Genomic DNA, 24,364 nt, shown 5'->3' on the forward strand with positions numbered 1-24,364 from the left:
GGCTTGTCGCAAGGGTGCAAACACTCAAAAAACTTCATCTCGCAAATGAAGTTTTATACAGCTTGTGGCGACATTTTAAGTGTATGAAGAGGTTTCATTCAGCTGATGTACCTGGCCTGAATAAACTCGAGTGGCCGCATGGGGTGCTGCCATCTACCCAAGAAATACGAGAGGCGCAAATTAAGAGCAGGGTGTTTAAGTGCCACAGGACTGTCTTCAACGAGCACTGAGAAGGCCAAAGACCGCAAATTCGGGACCACCACTTTTGTATACATTCGTGAATCGACAAAACCGCAAACACGAATACTTGAGAGCTTTGCGGGCCGCAGGGCACTATTCAAAGACCTTGAAAGGTCTTTGGACGAACCGTCGCTTTGGTGCACCGTGACCGCACGTGAACACACTACCCGATCAGGGAAGATGTTCTTTCGCACAAGTTACGCAGCCTGCGCATTATACACGAGCCCACGCGTCGCGGCCTCGACACTGAGCCGCTCGGCAGCGCCACGGCACGGCCGAAGAGGCCGGCTTGCTCGGCGGCAATTAATGAATGAACAAGCACGCGCAGCACAGCCCCCGGGGGCCGATTCTCATTGGCCATTTTCTGGTTTTGTTTTTTCTTCTGCTGCGGGCAGTGCGGTCGCCGCGCGGGCCGAGGACAGGTTTTGTATTTTCGCTTCGCGCGCGCGGGCGCTCTAACGGCGATAAGCGGCCAGCAACAAGTCGGTCAAGGGTAGAGGAAGCGCGCGTGGTGTGTTGCCGTGTTCTTCGCCAAGCCTGCCTGCGCGGGGATTCCGGCCAAGAATAAGAGCGAAGAGAACAGAGTATCCTCTCGTTCTTCGGTAGACCCGCTCCAGCAACGGCAAAACCGCGCAGCGTTTTTGAAAGTCGTAGCTGCGGCGTCAGCCAGTCAGATCTAGCGCCCCAATATACTGACGCGCGTCTTTGGGTCGCATCGTCTGCTCCGTGAGGGAAGCAGACGACAATGCACGGGCTTATCCTTTTTTTTTTTCGTTACGTCACCACTTACACACACGCACACACAACTTACACGATACGTTTTGTCACGCTCATTTAATATCAAACAAGCTGTATTTATTCTTTTAGTTACTTTATCGGCCCTCACGGGAATCAGGTACATATGAAGGACCCAGCAAACCAAAAACCTCTCAGAGGCGTCTAGCAGACGTCTCTCAGAGGTTTTTGGTTTGCCGGGGAGCGACAATACAAATTAAAAAATATACGCTGAGCAAAACAATTCCGCGCTAGTTACCTATAGAAGACGAAGAATACAATGTAATCGTTTACATTTAGTGAGAAAGGCGCAATAGTTGTTTAAGATAAACGTTTTGCGAACAAAAAGGGGTAATAAGTTACGGAAAGTTAACAACTAAACGCCCTTACAGTTGAAGTGTACCTATTCGAATCATTGTCAAATGACAGCAATCGAAGATTAGTACAGCCGTTGAAATTCGGAACCGCTTACTACTGCATGACTGATTATAACGACCGCGTCAGCGCGCCTTTGTAACTGACTGCACGCTTTTAGTTTAGCAGAGCGTATGACTGCTGGAGTGCTGCATTGTTGAAACAGTGCCGTCGGTCGAGCGAAAGCGCGGAGAGAAAGCGAGACGTCCATGCTATGCTGCCCTGACCTCGCGCCTCTGTCCGTATACCGGGAAACCGATGACGTCAACCAGTGCATTTATATACAGCGTGCTGTGCGGATTCCAGTACAACTACCGCCCTCCTCCCGTAAAGAAAAAAAGAGGGCATGAGGTTAGTAACGATTAACTTCACGAAGACGCCACAAGGGGTGCGCTTGTTTAAAGACACAAACTACATGTAGAACATGTAGAAAAGAAGCAGAGTGTACAACTATATCGAAATTGGAAAAGTCAGATCAGGAAGAAATCGTTGTGTGATAACTAGAGGCCGGATTTTTAGGCACTAAAAAGCACGTTTTAGGCGCCATAAATAGGCGGCTAAAATTGCATTTTAGGCACCTAACGGAGAAAAATAGGCACTATAAACTTTATCAAAAATGCACGCAGTTGCGAACTTCTGCGCGCAATATCTGCCGTAAGATAAAACAAAAACACAACAGGAATAATTTGGGACCTTAAGCAAGGTGCGAACATTACAAGCCATACAATACACATGCTTCAGCAGAGCAAAAGGGACGGTTACCAACCCTTTTAAAACACTTTGGTATACCTCGAAACAAGCAATTCGCTTGTCGTGCACATAAGTAGAAACAATGAACACCTTAACAGGGGGCGATGTATTTAGAAATTGATAGAAACATTGCCGATTCAAAGCATCTTACAAATGAGTTCAGTCTTCACTCACACAGGAATTGAACTTATTTATTGCAGGCATACACGATGCTTCAACATTAACAAATATGTTGTCATTTGTGTAAACAGTGTTTTATAGTTTGTGGCTTCACGTGTCTGGAGCCAAGCGACTATCAAATCGTGCTTGCCAATAGAAGGGTCTGGAAACCATAAATACGAGATGCCGGAAAATGTTACACACAGTGCTCCTTGATGCGGAATATACCGAAAAGAATCATAGTTCTGCACAGGCCTACGTACATCCACCAGGATCCATGGTAAAATAAACATCATTCATCTAGAAATCATTGTTAAAGCTATGGAAGCAGTAGCAGACAAGCACCATCTCCAGGTTGATTGACTCAAATTTATGCCTCGCGTATTTCAGGCCCCTTTTCTGTAAAATAGGGCATTTTTAGGCCCCGACGTGGGAAATAGGCATTTATAGGCACTGACACCCAAAATAGTCATTTATAGGCACTATAAAAATAGTATTAAACATATTGTGAACACCTAATTCATGCTCATATGTAAAAATGGTGCGTCTACGAAGCATTGAAAAAAATAGGCATTTGCATAAAATCCGGTCTCTAGTGATAACTTGTCGTGTCCGGTCGCTGTGTTGAATGCAGCGAAAGACGCACACGGTACTTTTAGACTTCGTTTATTTAGAGCCGATGAGGGTGCGACCAGCGTCGACCGAGGCAGGAGCCGAACTGGCCGCCCGAAGAAAGGAGGGAGCTGAGAAGCGTCCACGGGAGGGAGTGGCTTCCCAGAACAGGAGGAGGGTGCGGGGGCGCACCGTGGGGGGGCATCTGGTGACAGCGTGCGACGAGGGGCAAGTGTCGTTAGGAGGAGGATTGAGTGGTCGTTAGGAGGAGGATTGAGTGGTCGTTAGGAGGAGGATGCGAACTGTCGTTAGGAGGGGAATGCGAGTGGTCGTTAGGAGGGTGCGCACACACACAAAAGCAATAAGGGGACACAACACTTCCTTCCCCCTTAGAAAGTTGCCTGGTATCGTGCAGGGGGTCGGCGCTCACGCGTGGAGGCGCGCTGGCTTTGTGCGCTCGGGGGAGAAACACTTGTAGGCTGGCTGTTGTTCGCTGTGTCTCCTAGGTCTGTCCTGGGCGAAGTCTCTTCTTCCGGGAAGAGGTGCCAGGCTATGTGGGAAAATGGTTCACGTGTTCTCTCCGCTGGCGGACAGCTCTCAGACGGCGTCGTAAATCTACGCAGCTGGTTGAGATGTCGGCGTGCTACTGTGCCATGTATGTTGACGAGCCAAGAGCGCAGGCCTATGCGTCTGACAATTGTAGCTTCCTCCCAGCGTGGCTTTTTCAGAAACTGTCGGGCGAGGACGCGCTGCCCCTCATTAAGCGTGCCGCAGCGCGGAATTGCTTTTTCTTCCCGGAACGTCTCTGCCTTTGGCTCGGGGAGGATGGCTGTGAGCTGGGTTCGCATTTCACGCTCGAACATCATTTTCGAGGGGGTCTCGCCTGTTGTGCTGTGAACCGTCGTGTGCTGCTTGAAGAGAAAGCGCGCAAGGCGGCGCTGCAGCGAGCCTGTCTGATCTCTTTCAAGGGCGCGTTTTAGCTCGGCTACGTAGCGCTCGGCTTGTCCGTTTGTCGCTGGGTGGTAGGGGGCCGATGTAACTGATGAGATCCCGTTGTCGCGATAAAACTTGAGGATCTCCGCAGACACAAACGGTGTTCCGTTGTCCGACACTACCTTGCGCGGCAGGCCGAACGTTGCAAATAGTGATCGGAGGTTGTCAATGACTGCTGCCGAAGTCGTCTGTCCCATTTGCCTTATCTCAAGCCACTTTGTGTAGGCATCTACGACCACAAGGAAAGTGCAGCCCTCAATTGGTCCTGCAAAATCAATGTGCAGTGTGTGCCATGGTGTGTCTGGCTTTTCCCATTCTGGGACAGGAGCTTTCGGCGGAGCGCTCCGGCTGCTCTGGCAAGGCTTGCATTCTCGCACCACTGTTTCGATGTCGTTGTCAATGCCAGGCCACCACATGTAGCTTCTGGCACACTTTTTCATTGCAACGATGCCCCGATGTCCGGCGTGGATGAGAGACATAGCTTGTGCGCGTAGTTCTCTCGGCATCACAACTCGGGACCCAAATATGATGCAGCCGCGATGGGTGCTCAACTCTGTAGCTCGCCTGCGGTAAGCGTCGAAGTTGTCCCCTTTGAGTTTATGCACGTTGCCTTGTTGAACAGCTGTGTAAACTAGCCGGAGAGCTGCGCACTTCTGCGTAGATGCTGCAACTGTGCCTGCTGTAAGCGGAGGTTCTGGCAGTGCTTCGAACATCAGAACGTCTCCTGGTGGAAATGGTTCGTCAACAGTTGCGTCTAGTGGCAGACGGCTTAGCGCATCGGCGTTTTGATGTTTACTCCCATTGCGGTAGACCAGAGCGTAGTCGTACGCTGAGAGTTTGATGGAATGCTGCGTCGGCTCGATGACACCTTGCTGCTCCAGTTTGTCCAACTCTTTTTCAACTGAATCTCGGAGAGCAAACGGCACCGGCCTGGCCTTCAGAAATTTGGGTTGCGCGTTGTCCAACAACTCCAGTGTGACCGGGGGCCCTTCGTTTCCTGGAATCTCTTCCGAGAATACTCTTTCGTATTTCTCTTGCAGTTGCTCAACCATGTTCTGGCTCGGCGTCTGGTGTATGCCGCATATCATCACGCCTAGTGGAGAAAACCAGTTTCTCCCTAGAAGGCTTGATCCTGTGCCCTTCACAACAAGCAGAGGTAGCGTATGGGTCTGGCCGTTGTAGTTAACCTGCACGTTGGCAGAGCCCAATAGTGGCAGATTCTGTCCTGACCACGTTCGCAGGTGCGTGTCGTCTTGTTGCAGGGCGGGTGCGTCAGATGGCCATGAAGTTCGGAACGTGTCCTCACTGATCAGAGTACAGGCTGCGCCGGAGTCCACCTCGAACTTAATCAGCTGGTGATGTACGCTTACTTCTGTAAAAATCTTCGGTCGCGTGCCGAGATTCATGGTGTTCAGGTCGTACAACACAGATGGTGTTGCTGATGTTGTTCCATGGAGATCAGATAGCGGCGTATTCTCTGAGGCGTTGACGCTGTGATTAGGCTGGGAAGGTGACTTTATCTTGGCAAGTCTCCGTTTCGTAATGCATGCTCTTTCGATATGCCCTCGCTTGTGGCAAAAATTACACGTGGCTGACTGGAATCGACATCCCTGGGGGTTGTGTTGGTCGTCACACCGCCAGCAGCGTTGTGCCTTTTTGACCGATTTTACAACAACAGAAGGCTTGCGCACCTGGTTGCTTGTCTGGTGTACCGGCTCGGTGTTCCGGCGAATCCCTCTCTGCTGGTGACCGGCGCTCTCCGCTCGAACGGCGATGTCGTAAGCTTTGCTGAATGTGAGGTCCTTCTCAGCGAACAGGCGCTGCTGCAGTGACTCGTCACTCAGTCCGCACACAAATCTGTCGCGTAACATCACGTCCAAGGGAAGCATGGTGGTGTTAGCAGAAGAAGCTGCGTCTCCCTCCTGCCCGGTAGCTGTTGTCGACAGCGTTCCAAAATTGCAGTCGGCAGCGAGCTTCTTGAGCGCGGCTACGTAGGCGCTCACAGTTTCTCCTCCCAGTTGATCTCGTCGTTGGAAGCGAGCCCGGCTGTAGACCTCGGATGGCCTTGGGTCGTAGTGCTTTTGCAGCGCTTTTACGATGTCGTCGTAAGACACTGCCGCTGGTGTGCTTGGCTGAATAAGGGCGCAGACAGTATCGTAGGTCTGCTCCCCGCACAGCGTCAGCAGGTTGGCCCTCTTCAAGGCTGGGTCTGTGATGTTGTTAGCTTCAAAGTAGAACTGAAGGCGTCCAACCCACGATGACCACGATGAGCCGTTGAATTCTGGTATCTGATTGGGAAACCCTCGCGTAGCCATGGCTTGTCAATAGCGTTGCGTAGCGCGGGTCGAATCCACTTTCTCGTCGCCACTGTCGTGTCCGGTCGCTGTGTTGAATGCAGCGAAAGACGCACACGGTACTTTAAGACTTCGTTTATTTAGAGCCGATGAGGGTGCGACCAGCGTCGACCGAGGCAGGAGCCGAACTGGCCGCCCGAAGAAAGGAGGGAGCTGAGAAGCGTCCACGGGAGGGAGTGGCTTCCCAGAACAGGAGGAGGGTGCGGGGGCGCACCGTGGGGGGGCATCTGGTGACAGCGTGCGACGAGGGGCAAGTGTCGTTAGGAGGAGGATTGAGTGGTCGTTAGGAGGAGGATTGAGTGGTCGTTAGGAGGAGGATGCGAACTGTCGTTAGGAGGGGAATGCGAGTGGTCGTTAGGAGGGGGCGCACACACACAAAAGCAATAAGGGGACACAACATAACTCAGGACACAGTGCCCTACTCTTTGAAGCTAGATCAGGGTGTCTGAGAACGCAAAGCTACAAAAAGAAATTTAACCAAGTTGACACACTCCGTAGAAGTATTTTAACAAAACTTCTGTTTGGGCTAGATGGTGCATAGCTGTCCTGTGTCTTTCCTCTCTTGTGTGCGTGTTGTTGTGCGCTTGAATTCGTTTCAAAATAAGTCCGTAGAAGTAATTGAACATCTTATACCAGAATATGGCAATACCCATTCGGATGTAGATGCAGGCGCAGTCACTCTCCCTTAGGCCCTCGTGTTTAGAGATAACAAAGGTCTATTGAATGCACCTGCGGTAGAGGTTAGCAAAAAGTGATTCCGATATTGGCGGCTCAAAAGCAGGGAGGTGACGTAAGGTTGCAAGTTCAGGATGAAAAATTTCATAAACAAAAATGGCGAATTTATAGATATAGATAATACCGTAAGTTTGACGGAATACTTAAAGAAATATCGGGGGAAAAAAAAAGTCGAGCACGGTGGCAACTGCCATCAACTCGTTTCAAAGGGGACGTTCCTAACTTCCATTCACATCATCATAATCATCATCGACGGCAGATTGAAAGTGGCCTGTATATAGTTTGATTAATACCTTCTAATGACAAAGAAGACGCGTGCAGTGAAAACAGCTTTCGTAAACCACAATGAAAAAAAATTGGCAGCGGTTTAGCTTTGGTTAAACCTAGAGGATTGCGAAAGCAGCCAGGAGAGAGAGAGAGGCGATGGAGAGCGCGCGGCAGCGGCGGCGGCCCCGGCCTAGGTGGTGTTGCCCCGGCACGCCAGTTATGCGCCGCTACTGCGCATGAGCTACTGGCGGCGGGACCTCTGGGTATACCTCTGGGTCACCCGCGCAGCGACGGTGGCGGTGCGCCAGCTGTGCGCCGTGTGACGTCATTGCTCCTCGCGCATGCGCAGTATGCCTTTCCTCGGCTCCGCGAAATGGCTCGGCAACTAGCGTAGTGTTGCTTTCGCAACAAAAAATTACGCAGATATCGTCGACAAACGCTATTTTCACAAACTGCTATGGCATGAGCGGCGTATCGCTCAGGCTCGACCACGCCGCCAGTCACTTCCATTCGGCAATCAAGGAGTTTTAAACGTGCTTGACGTCATCACTGACGTCACTAGTTTGAACGGAGTGGGGTGAAAAATATTCGAACTTTACTTCAAATTTCTGCACAATGAATACTTGCACGATGGCTTCACGATTACCAAACGGCTCAAATATAGGTACCCATTCCACCGACGAGTTTCTTGCAGAAGAACCCATGGCAGCTATAACACTGGCACCTTTCGTCGGGCACGAACTATGCGAAACTTACAATCAAAGCCTCGAAGAGGCAGCTCGCCCTCACAAAAGTTTCGTTAAGCTAGTTATGAACAGTTCATAGTATACATACTGACTAAGGAACTTTAAGGCCTTTAATGGCTCATCGTCCGTCAACAAAGTCTGTCAAACGCTTTTAACACGGGAACTAAAAAAGACAGAAGGAAACCAATGGTTGCCTCAAATAGAGCAGGAAAAAAAATGAACCTAGAAACCAAGTTTGATGACTGTAAATTAATTAGTTAATTAATTATAGGCAAAAATGTCGAAATAGCTCGGACGTAGATATAGTCACAAAAACGATGTGACGTCACATCCACCAGAAGTCGTCACGGCATAGTGAAAATTGTGACACAGTGGTCGCAAAAACGTCGGATTTGTGTCAAATTATATAGAAAAATGTGTAATTAAGCGTAATGAACGCTTAAAAGCTCCAAAAGATGTAGAATTTTGGTATCGATATAGCCACGGGAACGGTGTGACGTCACATCCACCGGAAGTCGTCGCGGCATAGTGTTTTCGGCTTTCGCCTCTCAACATTTTAGTTGCCAAAGTGTCCTCGCAACTTTTTTTAAGAGGGCGACGCTTTGTCCTTCCGCTCGCTGGCCCTAAAGATTTTCGCCTTTTGGTGTTTCAATTTCGAAAACGCAGTTACGTTTGGCGCTGTGGCCCAACAAATTTTGGATATTTCGACGAGTTACGTGCTCAGGAGGGACGTTGCTTTGCCTGCGAGCTTCTCGAAAGATCATGGATTTTGACGCGATGTAAGCAAAATTTGTTGGGCCATCGTGCTGAGGGTAACTGAGTTTTCCATTTATTATAAGAACTGATATGGATATTAGTTGCGGTGGGCTACACGCCTCTCACTAAATAAGGAGACGCACTGACACTGACACATAAACAAAATTAATATTTGAACCTGAGTAAGAGTGCGAAAGGGAGATTGATGGATGGAAACAGTTAAATTCTGCAATGAATGTGCCTAGTTCTGCTTCCCCGTGATCCCAGACAAGAAAGATGTCGTCAATAAATCTTCTGTAGAAGAACGGTTATAAACTCTGGCTCTCTAAAAACGCCGTTTCAATGCAACATATAAAATATTAGTATAATTAGAGCATATTTTCGTACCCATAGAAGTTCCACTAACCTGAACATAATGTACATCGTTAAACTCAAAGTTGTTAAACTCAAGTATCAGTCGTAGGAGAGTGCCTAAAGTGGAACTATCAACTGGCCTGTCTGGTCAGTGTTGGTTATACGCTTTCATTACGGACAGGATGCCATCCTTGGTATACGAGATCTGTTAGAAAAGTATCCGACCTTTTGCCGAAGAAAAAAACTGGCGTAACTGGAGCGCTGGAAACCTAATCACCTTCAAAGTAGTCTTCTTGGGACTCCACATACTTCTCCCAGCGGTGCTGCCATTGTTAGAAGTATTCCAAAAAGGCCCCTTTCGGAATGGAGTTGAGCTCAGCTGTCGTTGCAGCCTTAATGTCCTCTCTTGTCTGAAATCGCGCTCCTTTCAATGGCCTCTTGATTTTGGGAAACAACCAGAAGTCACAGGAGGCTATATCAGGAGAGTAAGGAGTCTGTTGAACTACAGGAGTCTAGTTTTTCGCGAAAAAAGTGTGAATTTAGTGCGAGGAATGTGCAGGAGCATTGTCGTGATGGATGCGCCAATTTTCTGTTGACCTCAACTTCGGCCTCTTGCGGCGCACAGCACCACGCAGGCGACGGAGGACATCCGTGTAGTATTCTTTTGGTCAATCTTTAACCTGTGGAGTGCGTACACGTGGTGTGCCACACAGAGAGAGTCAAAAAAAGCAGTCAGCATCACTCTGACATTGCTGCGCACTTGGCGGGCCTTCTTTGGTCTTGGTGACGTGGAATGCTGCCATTGTGACGACTGGGATTTGGTTTCCGGGTCGTACCTGTCCACCCAAGACTCGTCACCAGCGATTATGGTGTTGATGAAGTCGGGGTCACTGTTTGTGGAATCCAGCATATCCTGTGAGGCTTCAACACGAAGCTGCTTTTGCTCCACCGTGAGCAGCTTCGGCACGTATTTCGCCGCATCTCTCTCCACGGCCAAATCTTCGGTGATAATGGAATGTGCAGAAAAATTGGTGATGTCCACCTTTTCCGCAATTTCTCGGATAGTCACACGATGGTCCCGCGTCACCACAGCGTTCACTTCGGCAATGACCTGGTCATTTCGGCATGTTGATGGCCGACCGGAGCGTGGCTCTCTCTGCACCGATGTGCGGCCGTCTTTAAACCAATTGTACCACTGCTTAATCTGTGTGCTGCTCATATCATTGTCACCGAAAGCCGTCTGAATATTCCGAATGGTTTCCACTTCGCTGTCGCTCAGTTTCTGGCAAAATTTGATGCAGTAGCACTGCTCCTGTCGCTCCGCCATTTTCCTTGCAATAAAAAACCGACGAGAGCACTGCGCACTGCCTCACTCAAACGCTGCGTCCCAGCGACTGACACTATCGGCAGGCGGGAAAAAATTTGTGCATGCGCACGAAGGTTCAAGGTAGGCTGGTGCAAGCGTGCTTGTTTCAAATCCGTCAGGTGTTCGTAAAAAAAAAATAAAGTCGGATACTTTTCTAACAGACCTCGTATTCGTGTAAAGCGAAGTTACATCTAGAGTGACAAGCAGGGAATCGGTAGGGATTGTGAGGTTTTTTTATATCACTGAGGAAGTGAGTGGTATCCTTTACAAATGAAGGAAACATGGCAGGAATATTATTGATGAGCGAGTCGACGTAACTTGAGAGCATTTCCGTAACAGTACCAACACCAGAGACGATGGGCCGGCCAGGGGTGTTTTGCTTATGTATCTTCGGCAATAAGTAAAATCTACCTGCGACTGGGCTAAGAGGGACTAGCGATTGGAATATTTTTTCAGTTATTTTGCCAGCTTTCGTGAGGCTTGCCAGAATACTGCTGATTTCGGATTTGTATTCTATTGTCGGATCATAATCGAGACGTTTATAAAATGTTTTGTCGTCAAGCTGCCTGAGGACCTCGCGTACGTAGTCGGACATGTCTAGAATAACTATGGCACGCCCTTTGACTGCCGGCTTAATTATGATATCTGAGGACGTCGCTAGTTTTGTTATTGCCTCGGATTCTTCATTTGATATGTTACGCCGGAAAAGCACTGGTTTCTCGTAGGCTTCCAAAACATCATGTTGTACGGCTTTAATATACGTATCGAGATGCTTGTCGCGCTGGCAAGGCGGCGTCCAGTGGCTGAGTGAAGGCAATCAGCTTTCTACGTCAGTGGTGCAGGGCCGATCATGGAAATACTCTCTGAGCCTAAGGTTACGTGCGAAGTTATCGAGATCTTTTATCAAAGAAAATTCATCGTATCTGCCAATGGCGGGAAAGTGATGCTTTCACATTCCCACTCATAAGCAGTCACAAGTGCCCCTGCCGAATTCTGTCTTCATTTTCTAAGCTTAGCCAGTGTTCCCAAAATGATCATCACATAAGCACCGCTGAACGACACTTCCTTCTTGGAAATCCGCCACACGTAACGCCCCTAAGCGAGCACCTCAAGCGGACGAGCCCTGTGCGCTCCCGCGCGCTAATGGTCGCGAGAGCCCACTTAGCTCTCGCGCTCTCTGCCTCCCCTTTCTCTGTCGAGGGAGCTAGATTGAACCGGTCCAGTGTTTTCACTCCTGCGCGACGCAGTGCTGCTGCTGCATGCGGCGGCAATGCGAACCGACCGCGACCTTGTAGCGCACTCGAGCGACGAGGCGATCGGACTTGCGCTGCGCGAGACGCTTCGATAAGAGAGTGCGGTAGAGAGGGACACGCTGGACAGAGGCTGACACAGCTTCTTCACCAACGAACGACTTGCCGCTAGAGGAAGGGAAACGACACGAAAAATTGAAAATTGGTTTTGAGGAAAAGAAACGACGCAGTAACTGTCTCACGTAACTCGATGGACACCCAAACCGCGCCGTAAGGGAAGAGATAAAGGAGGGAGTGAAAGAAGAAAGGAAGAACTGAGAGATGCCGCAGTGGAGGTCTCCGGAGTGATTTCGGCCACCTGGGGATCTTTAACGTGCACTGACATCGCACAGCACACGGGCGCCTTTTGTAGCGTAAGCTACACTACGCGGGTTGGAAGGAGCTTCGCGTGCCCTCTGCGCTGACCATACTGCGCATGCGCGGCAGCCGCGTGACGTCACGAGAGGCGCATCTGCGTCTCCCTCGCCGCCGCCGGCGCGCGCGCTGCGCGCTCCTCTCCGATAGAGTTACTGTTTTTTTTTTTTTATTGGGTTTAACGTCCCAAAGCGACTGAGGCTACGAGAGACGCCGTAGTGGAGGGCTCCGGAAATTTCGACCACCTGGGGTTCTTTAACGTGCACTGACATCGCACAGTACACGGGCCTCTAGAATTTCTCCTCCAAAGAAATTCCAGCCGCCGCGGCCGGGATCGAACCCGCGTCTTTTGGGTCAGCAGCCGAGCACCATAACCACTGAGCCACCGCGGCGGCCATAGAGTTACTGTATATGCTACCAAAGGTAGCATTTGGTAGCATATACAGTAACTCTACTCTCCGACGCTCCGCCGGTCGGGCATTTCAGAGGGCATTTCAGAGCCGCTGCCAATCGGCGGAGAAGACTGGAAAACCTCAATTACTCAGACCTCGAGGTTGTCGCTTGGCAGTTAGCCGCTTACGCTACGTATATCCTGGCATAGCAGAGCTAAGAAACTGTCAATTTTTTTGCGTTTCGCCTCTATCGAAACGCGGCCGCCGCGGTCGGGTTCGAAACCGGGTACTCCGGCTCGGTAGACGAGCGCCTTACCACTGAGCCACCGCGTACTGGGATGGCTCCTGGCCACATGCAGGTAAGATATTAGTGGTTTTTAAGGGACGGAAATGGTGCAGTAGCTGTCTAACTTAGAGGCGGATACTTCAACCGCGCAAATGACCGGGGTGCGCATGCGCGAGAGGCGGAGAGCAAAATCGAACCCACAGCATAAGCGTGATGCATCCTTGAGCCCCGAATGCCATATGTTTTGGTTTCATGCTACTGTAAGAGTTAAGAGAAATAATTACACTGACTAGTGCAGTCGGGCGAATAAGATCTAATTTGTACCATTCCGATACGAAGTATACGCTCTGAACAAAAAGGTGTGAAAAGGGACCTTTAGCGCGCTCCTTTTTATAAAACGGGTGCACTTTCTCTTGCTCTCTTTTTACGCCCATGTAGACGCATTCATATTTAAAGTGTACAAACGTGATTTCGGCAAATGTGCTGTAGATCGTTTCTACATCAGCACCTTATTCGAACTTCGTGCCAGTTAGAAAAGTATTCGAACGCTTGAGAACTTATTTGATGCACTTCAAATATAGGTTCATGATTTAGGGTGTTTGATGTCCCAAAGTGACTCGTGCTATGAGGGAAGACGTAGTGAAGGGTTCCGGAAATTTTGGACCGGCAAGACGTAGTGAAGGGTTCCGGAAATTTTGGACCGGCTGGAGTTCTTTAACGTGCACCGACACCGCACAGTACACGGCCGTCTAGAATTTCGCCTCCATCGAAATTCGACCGCCGCGGCCGGGATCGAATCCGCGTCTTTCGTGTCAGCAGCCGAGCACCATAACTACCGAGCAACCACGGCGGCTTCAAATAATTTTGAACCTGCACTATATGATTCGTTCGACTGTAGAAGAAAATACGATTCGCTAATCGTAATCCGCGGCCTTCCACTACTGCGTCTCTGTAGCCAGTGTGCAGCTTTGGTACGTTCACCCCCCCCCCCCCCCCCCCCCTTACAATACGATAATTAACACCCATTCTGAGAAGGGTGTTTGATCGGATCAGTACCCTTCAAAAACGGTGCAGCAAAATATTGCACGGATTGACTTGGGTGCTTGTCATTCTCATGCATTTTTTTTGCTTCGAGATTATATGAAGGGACTGTTCCTACACATTGCACGAATCACACCTCACCCGCAACAGTTATACAGTACACAAGCCTGAACAATGCACGATATGCAACGTAACTGAGCACGCAAAAGGTTCTGAGGACATGGGTCGTGGAAATGCGCGTGTCCACATATGAAGACATGCTAAAAAGTGCAATGCATGCACAGCTGCAGAGCAACGGAACGCTGTGTTCATCGTGCATGTATGCATTCACTGCGAATATAAAGACCACATATCGAACCTTGCAATTAGAGGTACTGGCGCTCAGGTATTGTGCAAATGTATTCTACTTTGCAATAAACCCCTGACGACGGAAACAATAAATACAGCTGCAGGCATGAAGCTCAGAAAAAGTAATTATTCGCGCCGTATTATATGCAGCTGTATGAAGGGCTCCAGAGAGCGCCTCAAGACCGCCTGCACTTCATCAATCTTTAGGGGAATATAGTCAGTATATCAAACCGTTAAAACACCCTCCTCCGAAAAACTTGAGCGCAGAATGAAAGCTATAGCTGTCGGCAGCATTTTTCTAACTAAAATTACAGGTGTTGTAAGGGTGGTGTAGTATAAGCAGCAGGTCTTTAAGTGTGTAAATTGGTTTCCAGTTTATATTCTCTATCGATAGATCTGACACCCGAGGCACTGAGAAGGTGCAACTCTGCCGAATCGAGTTACACGTAGCGAAAGCTATACATAAGCATGATTAAACATTCTTTATCCTTGGTACACCTTTCCGTGTTTCTTAATTCCCCACACCTCTTCACAGCCGCTTATTCGTCTTCATTGATTGGCTTGATGGAGACAGACTGTCCGATGGTCAGTAAAGTATAGTTGCCGTTTCGATCTTGGACACGCAGTAATTAGACAGATGAGATTCTCGTACGTTGGTAGACCAAGTTCAAATGTCAAGGTCAAAGGTGGTCCATTAAGTGGACCACTCATGGTTAGGTATATGTGCACAGCAACACCCCAGGTAGCACATGACAGCGGACCAATATTAGAATACCGTTGGCAAAGCATGGCCCTATGCAGGCCCAGGGTTCCCAATGAGTTTCCGATATTGGCTGAACCACTCGCTGCCGCATCCAATGATGGTCCTGGTTGTCCATCGCTTTCCCAGTACTGGCTGTGCCATCACAAAATCCTGGCTATCGTGGGCCAGGTTAGCCAGAACTTTCCCACTGTTTGCCATTGTCGGTTGTGCCATCACAAAATCCTGGCTATCATGGGCCAGGTTAGCCAGAATTTTCCCGCTGTTTGCCATTGTCGGTTGTGCCATCTTAAAATCATTGCTATCACGGGCCATGTTAGCCAGAGTTCCCCCGCTCTTTGCCAGAATTGGCTATGCTATTTAAGAAAACTGTCTATATTGGCCTAGCGTTGCCATCACTCGTCGAATGTTAAAATTATAGTGGCGAACGGCGGTCAACCTTGTGCCATCTGCTAAAACCAAGCCATGGCTTATCTCAAGGTCGTTTCAAGGTCATTCAGAGGCTCACGGCGAAATGACTCCCAGCTATAGTAGTGGTGTAGCTTTCGCTACAAAACATCTTCGCGTATTCTTAACGCGCAGCGCCGGGCTGCCCTGCCCGATGGACACAGCGGACGTCGACATGCTGAGAAGCTGAGGAGAGCCGTCCGATGCCGCTGAGTCGCCGACTGTGGCCGAGACTTGGCGCCGCCAAGATCTGCGCCAGCGCACTTGGCTCCCTGGTGCTGTTCCTGCTGCTGGTGTCCAGACCCGCCCCGGCGTCCGTCAGCCAGCACCCCACGTCGGGCTTCAAGGGCGGACACAACAACGCCCTGTGGACGGGTCCGCCGCGCTGGGTCGTGATGCCGGACAACGTGACTGTCCACAGAGGCGTCGCCGCCAACCCACACAACTACACCAACCTCCTGGACAACCCCCAGATCTGCACCGACGGCGAGAGGCCGCCGGTGCTTGTCGTACTCGTCGCCTCCAACTCCAGGAACGGAGCCGAACGACGCCAGGCCATCAGGGACACGTGGGGCCAGAAGTCCCTCCAGAGGGCGCTCAACTTCCGCGTCGTGTTCCTGCTGGCGGACCCGGCGGACCCCGCGACGTCTCAGGACCTGCTGGCTGAGAGCTACGCCTACGGAGACATCGTGCAGGAGGACTTCGCCGAGGTCTTCGGCAACTTGGCCCTCAAGTCCGTCATGGGCCTCAAGTGGTTCGTGACGAGATGCGCCGGCGCCGCGTTCGCGCTCAAGACGGACGACGACATCTTCATTCACGTGCCCAACCTCCTGAGTGGTTCGTATCTGGAATGACTTTCAGTTTGATAGCAGCGCACAATGGATTATGTAACCTGTGTAAGAAATTATCCATTAATTTGCTCAAAAGCCGAGCTAAACCGTTTTAAAATATGACGGTTTTATTTATTTATTTCAGCTACCATCTTGGTAAGGTGGGCATTATAGCGGGGAGTGGGAATCGGCCAAAAAAGGAGGGGGGGGGGGGGCAGTATAACGCACAGCATTATCGCTGTGCGCTATACTGCCTGCATAACATGTGGCTAAAATAAATTATTAGAAATCAACTGGCGGTGCATTGGACACGTAGGTTTCATTTGAATTCCTCGACATAATCGGCAAGCATTGGCCAGGGTTCCAGGCAGGTGGTTCCACGCATAATGATAACATGCAATTCGACAACGGGGTATTCCTCCTTTACAAGGATTATCGACAGGCGATGGGACATATGCCGGTGGCGAGATCAGTGCATTTTTTAGGGTCGGATTAATGTGATGAATTTTAAAGAAAAGACATAAACGGGGAATTTTTCTCTGTAGCGACAAAGGTGATTGCTAGGTAAGAACAAATAACGTGTTCTATGAAGGGAGAAAAGGGAGAGATAAGAAAAAGCAGAAGGCGAAAAGGCTTCTACAGAGTCAGTCTCTTATGCAGGCCCGACACTCAACCGCAGGAGGGCCTGGCCTGGCACGCCCTACTACTAGTTAAATATATTGGTCGATAGTTGGTTGCCGCGTGCTTATCGCATGATTTATGGAGTGGAACTAGGCTGCCTATCACAAAGCCGTCGTGCAGTATCTGTTGCTGAAGTGAGTGCTGAAATATCTTAACATGATCGCAGAATGAGTTTTAGTGTTCTTTTAGGACTTTGGTACCTAAAGGGTCCACAAGAAGAGGACAGTTTTAATCGGCCAAATATACTCAAATAATCCATCGTAGTTAAACCTAATTGGATCCATGGGAAATTCAGAAGCACTTTTGTAAATAGGAAATACTTTTTGTAAATAGGTCATGAGCGGTGAGATTTTGATTACCGTTGTCTCCGCCCATGCCCTGCCCTGTGTTGTCAGGTGCCGCCAAACACCGCTCCATATGCTTTACATTCTGCGGCTTTAGTTTTCTTTATTCGAGCAAGCGCTTGTGAGTCGGAAATGCACTGCCGCCGTAGATGACGTCATCATGCGGCTCCCACGTGGCGCTGCGAGTTGTGGGGATGCATGAACGTCGTCGCGGCTTTATGTGACGATTACATTACCATGTCACACGCCAGCGCAGAAAGAATTCACAAGCTTTACCGAAATGTCCAGACGACGAACTTGTCCTGCCGTGTTTTGAAAATCTAAATGAGTGAAGTGAAACTTTATAAAAGGGGGGGGGGGAGGGGGGCGACTGTACCAAAAGTTAGTCAGTCCGCATATATATATGTGGTTTCGTATGGTTTGCGCACACGATGTCACGCTCTAACGCAGCCATGGAAGTGGTGAGCAGCGGTGCGCCCAGAGGTATCCTCCGGAATTGAAATGACGGGGGTGGGGGGTCTAAACTTCTAGTGGAGGAGGTTGAGGGTATGGGAGAAGCGGTAGTCATTTTTATTTTTGTGCGCATCGGACTATAGTAGGATATAATTTAAAAAAAAAAAAAACAGCAGTTGATAACACTGGGCCGCGGCGTCTTGTATTACTCCGCTGGCCAATCGCAGCAAGAGTAAACAGTCCACGTATCAAAATTATAGAGCACCGACAAACTACGCAGCAGTTCAGACCACAAGCCATAAATCTTGTAAAAAAAAGAAAAACTAGCTGTTCATCTCCGCCAGGTTAGCACAAATGTGGAAAACGCTGCAAGACGTGTGAAAGTCGCGATCCCTTCCACTATACAAACCAGATATATAGACGATCCATTCGCGTACATGCCCTTAAAAAAAATAACATTACGAATCAAGGGGGTGCATTCACACACAAAAAAAAGGGGGGGGGGGGGGGGGGTGTAGAGTGCGCCGCTGCAATTCCGTATTCCGCCATCCTGCTACACTACAGCTCCACTTCTGCTTCGGTGAGTGCAAGTGGTACAAGCCAGCAAAGAACTGCACTATGCGGGCAACTTTGCAGAACGAATTCGAAAGTCAAGCACCGGAGTCGAAGTACGTGCAGCTTGTAGAAGTCGGCGATAAGCGGATTAGGCAAAACGCGCAGGCTTCTGCCATGCTCAAACGAACGACCATAATGCCGATGAAAGATATCCATGGAAAACCGTCAAATCCTCATTCTGAATCGCCCCGCCGCGGTGGCTCAGTCGTTACGGCGCTCGGCCACTGACCCGAAAGACGCGGGTTCGATCCCGGGGTCGAATTTCGATGGAGGCGAAATTCTAGACGGCCGTGTACTGTGCGATGTCAGTGCACGTTAAAGAACCCCAGGTGGTCGAAATTTCTGGAGCCCTCCACTACGGCGTCCCTAATAGCCCGAGTCGCTTTGGGACGTTAAACTCCAATAAACCAACCAACCAAGCATTCTGAATCCGCAATGACGAAACAGAAAAAATTACGGATTAAAGTACCTTTTTACTCCATTCAAACATCCGAACTTTGTTTCGGACGTTCAAACGTCCGAACCATATCTAGACCAGGCGGGGTTCCTTGAAACACTAATTTCATTATCGGAATAGTTATTGCGTACGTTGCACAAGAGCAAGTAATCGCTGTCACTGGTTCTAAAACGGCCATTCACCTTACCCTCGCAGCACTGGACGGGCCAGCCATGGAGGACGCCATCCTGTGCCACTCGAACCCGGTCCGCCGGATCCTCAGGCATGGCGAAGGCCCACTGCCCAGCCGCTACCTCAAGTACTGTGTGCCCCGCGACGAGCTGCCCGGGGAGCTGTTCCCCCGCTACTGCGGCGGATTCGCCTACGCCTTCTCCCAGTCCTCGGCGCGACGTCTGTACGAGGCATCCCAAGCGACGCCGACGTTCTTCATCGAGGACGCCTACGTGACCGGCTTCTGTCGGCTAAAGGCCGGTCTGCGCATCCTCGAGCACCCGGGCATCACGCTGAAGCCTAGGGTGACTCTGGCCAGGGCCAGCTGTGCGTTCACGCGCGAGGGCCGCGTCACCTCGCACGAACTGGGACCGCGGGACATGCGACTCCTGTGGCGCGAAGTGAACACTCAAGCCTTCTTCTGCCCACGTCTTCTGGGTGTGATCAAGACGAAAGGCTAGATTCTCTGTGTTGAAACTACGCGGAAGAACGCTGCTGTAGCGGCGCGTATGTGACCTGCATTAACTTGACCAGCCAGTACCCAGCCCGATGGTGGGGTTCAGTGCCTTGCAGTCTGCACCATGACCAACGCGAACCGTCACCTGGTGTCTTCGCTAGTCACAAAGTGCAGCCGTGAGAATCGAAGGCATCGCACGTGTTGTGATGGGCAGATGGTCTGTACTAACGGGCTAAGGACCTTTGTACATGCAAAGTGACCAGCAGGAAAAACCTCCCTCTGCGCCATTAGCTGGCCAAGTCATGATGCCAGAAGCCATCGGCTCCTCCAGAACTGCTAGAATGCTGTGCACAAACACCGAGTTGATCGGCAGTGTTGATGGTGCAGACTGGAACACGGCTTAACTGCCACAGCTGTCACTAGCTTAATAGCACTTTGGGGCACCAAAAACTTGCACATTCAACAGGCATCGCAAGCAGACAGGTGTTCACCACTGTTACATTTCCCAGTCGCATCGCCAACTGCCGCGAGTGTGTTCATGAAGCACCAGCAACAATGTATGTACTCATTTCTCAAAACAACACATCCCACAAGAGTCCCAGATTGAGCAAACTGAAGACCTTGTCGAGTACTCTGGACTGCCATGTTGCTGCAAGCACTCAGTGTCGCTGGCCACCAAGTGAAACGTTCATGAACTGCTATGGATCTAGTGTCTACGTGTCCCAAGAATACGCATGCTTCAGTTGCAATCTCGCACAAACAATGCGTTCCACTTTTATTTCACTACTTATAACGGTGGCAAGTGTACACAGCGGCAGCTAGTCGTCACTGCTTCCAGAAGTGCACACATACCAAGTCTCAGTGCTCCGCAAATCGGAAGGCTGGCTTGCAGAGAATTCATGCACATAACAACATTAAATAAGGGGCATATCCAAGCCAGTGGCTTTTGAAGTGATGAAACCCAGTTAATGAGTCATCTCGTGGGAACTGCACGAGAAGTGTGCAAATATCAAGATCATTCAACACACCCCCGACTCCCAGAAGACTTTAATACGAACATCAAGTACTACTTTGGTGGTTTGGGAAACCTTGGATAGCACTTAGAGTGCCACGCTCAAGGAAGTCGGTGCAAGCTACCTCGAACTGTCAGTACAAGAACACTGCAGGCAAGAGCTTGTCGCAAGACTACATATAGCAAGCAATACAAGACTTTCTAAATCCATCGGTGCTTTCAGTGTCATTTCAAATGCGTGCTGTACACCACTTGCATCATTAAAGGGCATTACAACCTACCTGCAGTGTCATCAATGCCGATGTGCTTTGACACATCATCACAGGGAGAAGTCTAGTTCCACCAAACGAAACAATGCAAGCTTTCTATTTCCATAAAACGTTTCCAACTTGCAATTTCATGCATTCCCCCAGACAGCAAGCATTCAAGGAGTGCTCCACTTTTATGCAACTAGAAATTCCTCATTTGCAGGAACATTGCTGCAATACGGAACAAGTGTTCCATGTCGAGAAAAAAAGAAATGAAGTGAATGATAAAGCAAGCCTCCATCAGCAAAAAGAAAGGCCCTTTTTAATGCATTGTCACATCTCCATAGTGCTTTATGATAGCAAGGGCACTATGAATAGCTAGGTATGCAACGTTCAGTATCTCAACCCTCTCCAACACGCTGTAGTATATATAATTAATGAAAACACTGGTATGCAACAACTGGTATCTAAAATCTTTTTGACATGCCCAAGTATACAGTTAATGAAAACACTGGTATGCCAGCTATGTCACCCACTACCTCCTTGTTTCCATGCTGTATAGAAGGCCTTCATCCTAATTAATTACTTGGCAAACACTAAACTAGCTTCCACAAATACCACAGAGCACTGTGATCTGCCACTCCACTTACCATTCACAGTGCTCTGAACACGTTGCCCCTCAGAACATAAAACACAATGGTTGCCACTCTTCCAAAAAAAAAGCAGAAAATCAGTTGTTCCTTACACGGGTGGGGTTATGCTGACATGTCAATACCATGCACCCAACAGGTATTTGCAGAGCAATTGTAAACCTTTCAGTGATGTTGAGGCAACATCAATCTCACTCCTAGGGATTACGCATCTAGAGCCGGTGCTTGCAGCTATGTGTTGGTACAACGATAACGGCAGCCACCAATACCCAAAGCGAGAGTCATTACCCACAGAAATTGAAAGTGTCAACAAGACATGCGTTCCGCAGCCTAAATGAAATAACAGCAGGGATTGAAAGGAAAAAGAAGTGTTTATATAACTGCAAATCCTACATACAACATGATGGGGCATTTTGCAAGGATTCAAGTAACACTGCAGAAAGATAAACAACAATGCAAAGCTCTGTAGAAACTGCGTTACGATGTGCCACAAAGTGAGCATGGGAAAAACAGCAAGGGGCGAAGGAAAGCAGACGCGAAAAAACAGTTTCAAAATATCTGTCTTGTTGCCCTTTCAATCCTGATGGTAAACATTCATTCGACTTGCAGGTCACAGTCACATAAAGAATGAATATTGTGCGAAAACAAAGCCTGCGGAGCATTTCACAAAAGAAAAGAACGTCGAGATATACTGGTGATCACCGGAAACAAGGGACAGCAACGGTTGGGCACCACTTGGCATCTGGTTCACTGCCCTGTGCATTTGTGCCCACGTCTGTCGGTTTTAAGTATTCTCAACATTTCGCTTCAAATGAAATGCAGCAGACTCTTGCGTGGAAAAAAATGAGAGCTCCAAAAGGCCTTTCTGCTGGCAATTAAAGCCAACAAATTTATCACGGCCTGTCATCACATTCAATCGAGTTTGATAATAGATGGAGTTCAATTTCATCGTTAACAGAGGACACAAAAAAAAAAAAAAAGGATTGACTGTACAAGATGATTGTGTGCGAGTGAGGTGCGGGAGGGAGGAAAGGACAGCACGTAGCAATTTTGAGGAAACCCGACGAAAGCGTGGGCTCAATGAATCAGCGCGAACGACGTTTGCTGTTGCTACCACCACCGCTGCTGTTCCTGGTTGATGTTGACGGCGTCGAGGCAGCGTTTTTGGTGGAAGTGTTTGACCGCCTATCCCCTGCACTATGACCTTCCTCACTGTCGCTGTCGCAGCAGTGCCTCTTGACTGCGCGCTTTGACGTCCGCTTGCTGCCAGGCACATCCTCCTCGAAGCACGGCGGGTGGGGAAACTTTCCAAGCCCATGGTGGGAGAGGAGGCGTTCGAATGTGGCCAGGAGGGCCATGCCCGATGCGTACTCCAATGAGCCCGGCCGGTTGTAAACGCCGCAGTTCTGGAAGATGAGGTAGATGTCGGCGACGAATTCCCTCGTGGCGCGGTACTCCATGCCGCTCAGCTTGCCCCGGATCTTGCCAAGGTCCATCGGCTTCCGGATCACATCATAGTAGTCGGGAACATCCTGCCATGCAAAGAAGGAAAAAAATGCTGCAAACCTAGGTGTACACTAGAAAGCGCCTGGTTACATGATCATCCCCTAGACCCTCCACACTTCGCCACAAAACAAATACTCGTGAATGACCGCCAGTGTGTTCGGGGCAAGCAATACCCAATGTACAGAATGTTGGTTCATTCTAGCCACTAGTGCCACTTTTAACTGACGACTTGATTACAGCATATACACAAGTGCCATACAGCGAGAACTTTCTTGCAGGCTAGTTGATAATACCTGGCCGGATTTTTAGCACACAAAGGCAAGGACAAAGAAACTATGTAGATAGGTAATAGTGCTGCACTGAGGAAAAAATATGAAAACTTCAATAAAAAAGCCCATTGAAGACCTTAATTCACATGAAAAAATTAAATGCTATATCATTCCCCCAAGATCCTGCTCTCCCTATGAACAAGCATCCATACACAACATTCATAGTTACACAGTAACAATGCTGCATACGTCTGAAATATTTTCAACCAGTGCAGTCTCTTGCACCTGGCCTGCAAGCACACACAACTAAGTGAGATACCAACTGCACGCCACCAAAGGTTTAGTGAGACTGAACCGTGACCCTACCCCCAGAAATGGTTTCTGTTTTTCAGTGAGACTGCTGACTACACGTTTACATTTAAAGTCAGCAGTGGTGGAACTGGCAACTGCCTTCTTGTAGCAGCTTTTGTAGCAGAAGAAATCGCAGTTTGTAGCAGCAATTTTCAGTTTTGTAGCAGGAAAAATGGCATTTTGTAGCAGAATTTGAGCTTTTCTAGCACAAAAAAAAACTTCGTACCAAAATTTCATGCCAAAAAATAAAGAAGCTTTGTTGTATTTCTGAAACAGGCATTTGCTCAGATGTTTTTAGCAACCACAGCCATGCAAGAGCAAGCTTCAATCCCAAATGCAGTTTAAAGTGCTTGCTTCCTTAAAAAGAGCCGAAAATAAGCAAAACAGGAGGTTCTAAAAACAAAGCAGTTATTATTCAGAAGAGCGACATAACGAGATGCTCAACACAACTATAAAAAATACCGTGCTTAAAACAAACTTCAGGTACTATTTCTTCTCTTTTCTTGATGACCCCAGCTTAGACAGTGCCGCTGCGAGCTTTTCCTGTCCATTCTTCAGAAGGGCTTGTCAACTCTCAACGTCTGCAAAATTTTTAGACTTGACACCTTTTGTGAAAAGCAGCTCAGCATTGGTGATCATATTCCTGGCCAGTATGATCTCTTCTTGTACCTTCTCTTCATTCTGACCTCTTTTCTGGGTGTCTTTGTCCTGTACATCACAGTCTTGCTTCGCTTGCTTTGCACGGGTCACTTCTGCTGCATCCGCCTCCAACCGTTGCAGCTGACGCTTCCGCGATCCTTTCATCGCTCTGATTAATCCTTGT

At 49.1% G+C, this 24,364-nt stretch overlaps 2 protein-coding genes across 3 annotated transcripts in view; one reads left to right on the plus strand and one right to left on the minus strand.

Annotated features, from left to right (window-relative positions):
- The window catches only part of LOC149332555 (beta-1,3-galactosyltransferase 1-like), a 36,068-nt gene extending 15,271 nt beyond the window's left edge, over nt 1-20,797 (plus strand). The window contains exons 2-3 of the mRNA XM_089558178.1: nt 15,594-16,295; nt 19,034-20,797. Of these exons, the coding sequence (XP_089414304.1) occupies nt 15,662-16,295; nt 19,034-19,509 (1,110 nt within the window). The 5' untranslated portion in view covers nt 15,594-15,661 and the 3' untranslated portion in view covers nt 19,510-20,797. The remainder of the gene's footprint in view (nt 1-15,593; nt 16,296-19,033) is intronic.
- Nucleotides 20,244-24,364, minus strand: part of Acf (ATP-dependent chromatin assembly factor large subunit) — a 55,537-nt gene continuing 51,416 nt past the window's right edge. For both annotated transcript variants that reach the window (XM_089558175.1, XM_089558177.1), the window contains one exon: nt 20,244-22,947. In XM_089558175.1, the coding sequence (XP_089414301.1) occupies nt 22,501-22,947 (447 nt within the window). In that variant the 3' untranslated portion in view covers nt 20,244-22,500. The remainder of the gene's footprint in view (nt 22,948-24,364) is intronic.

This window comes from Amblyomma mixtum, chromosome 8 (genome assembly GCF_055824585.1).
Source record: "Amblyomma mixtum isolate Tamu chromosome 8, ASM5582458v1, whole genome shotgun sequence".
Lineage (NCBI taxonomy): Eukaryota > Metazoa > Arthropoda > Arachnida > Ixodida > Ixodidae > Amblyomma > Amblyomma mixtum.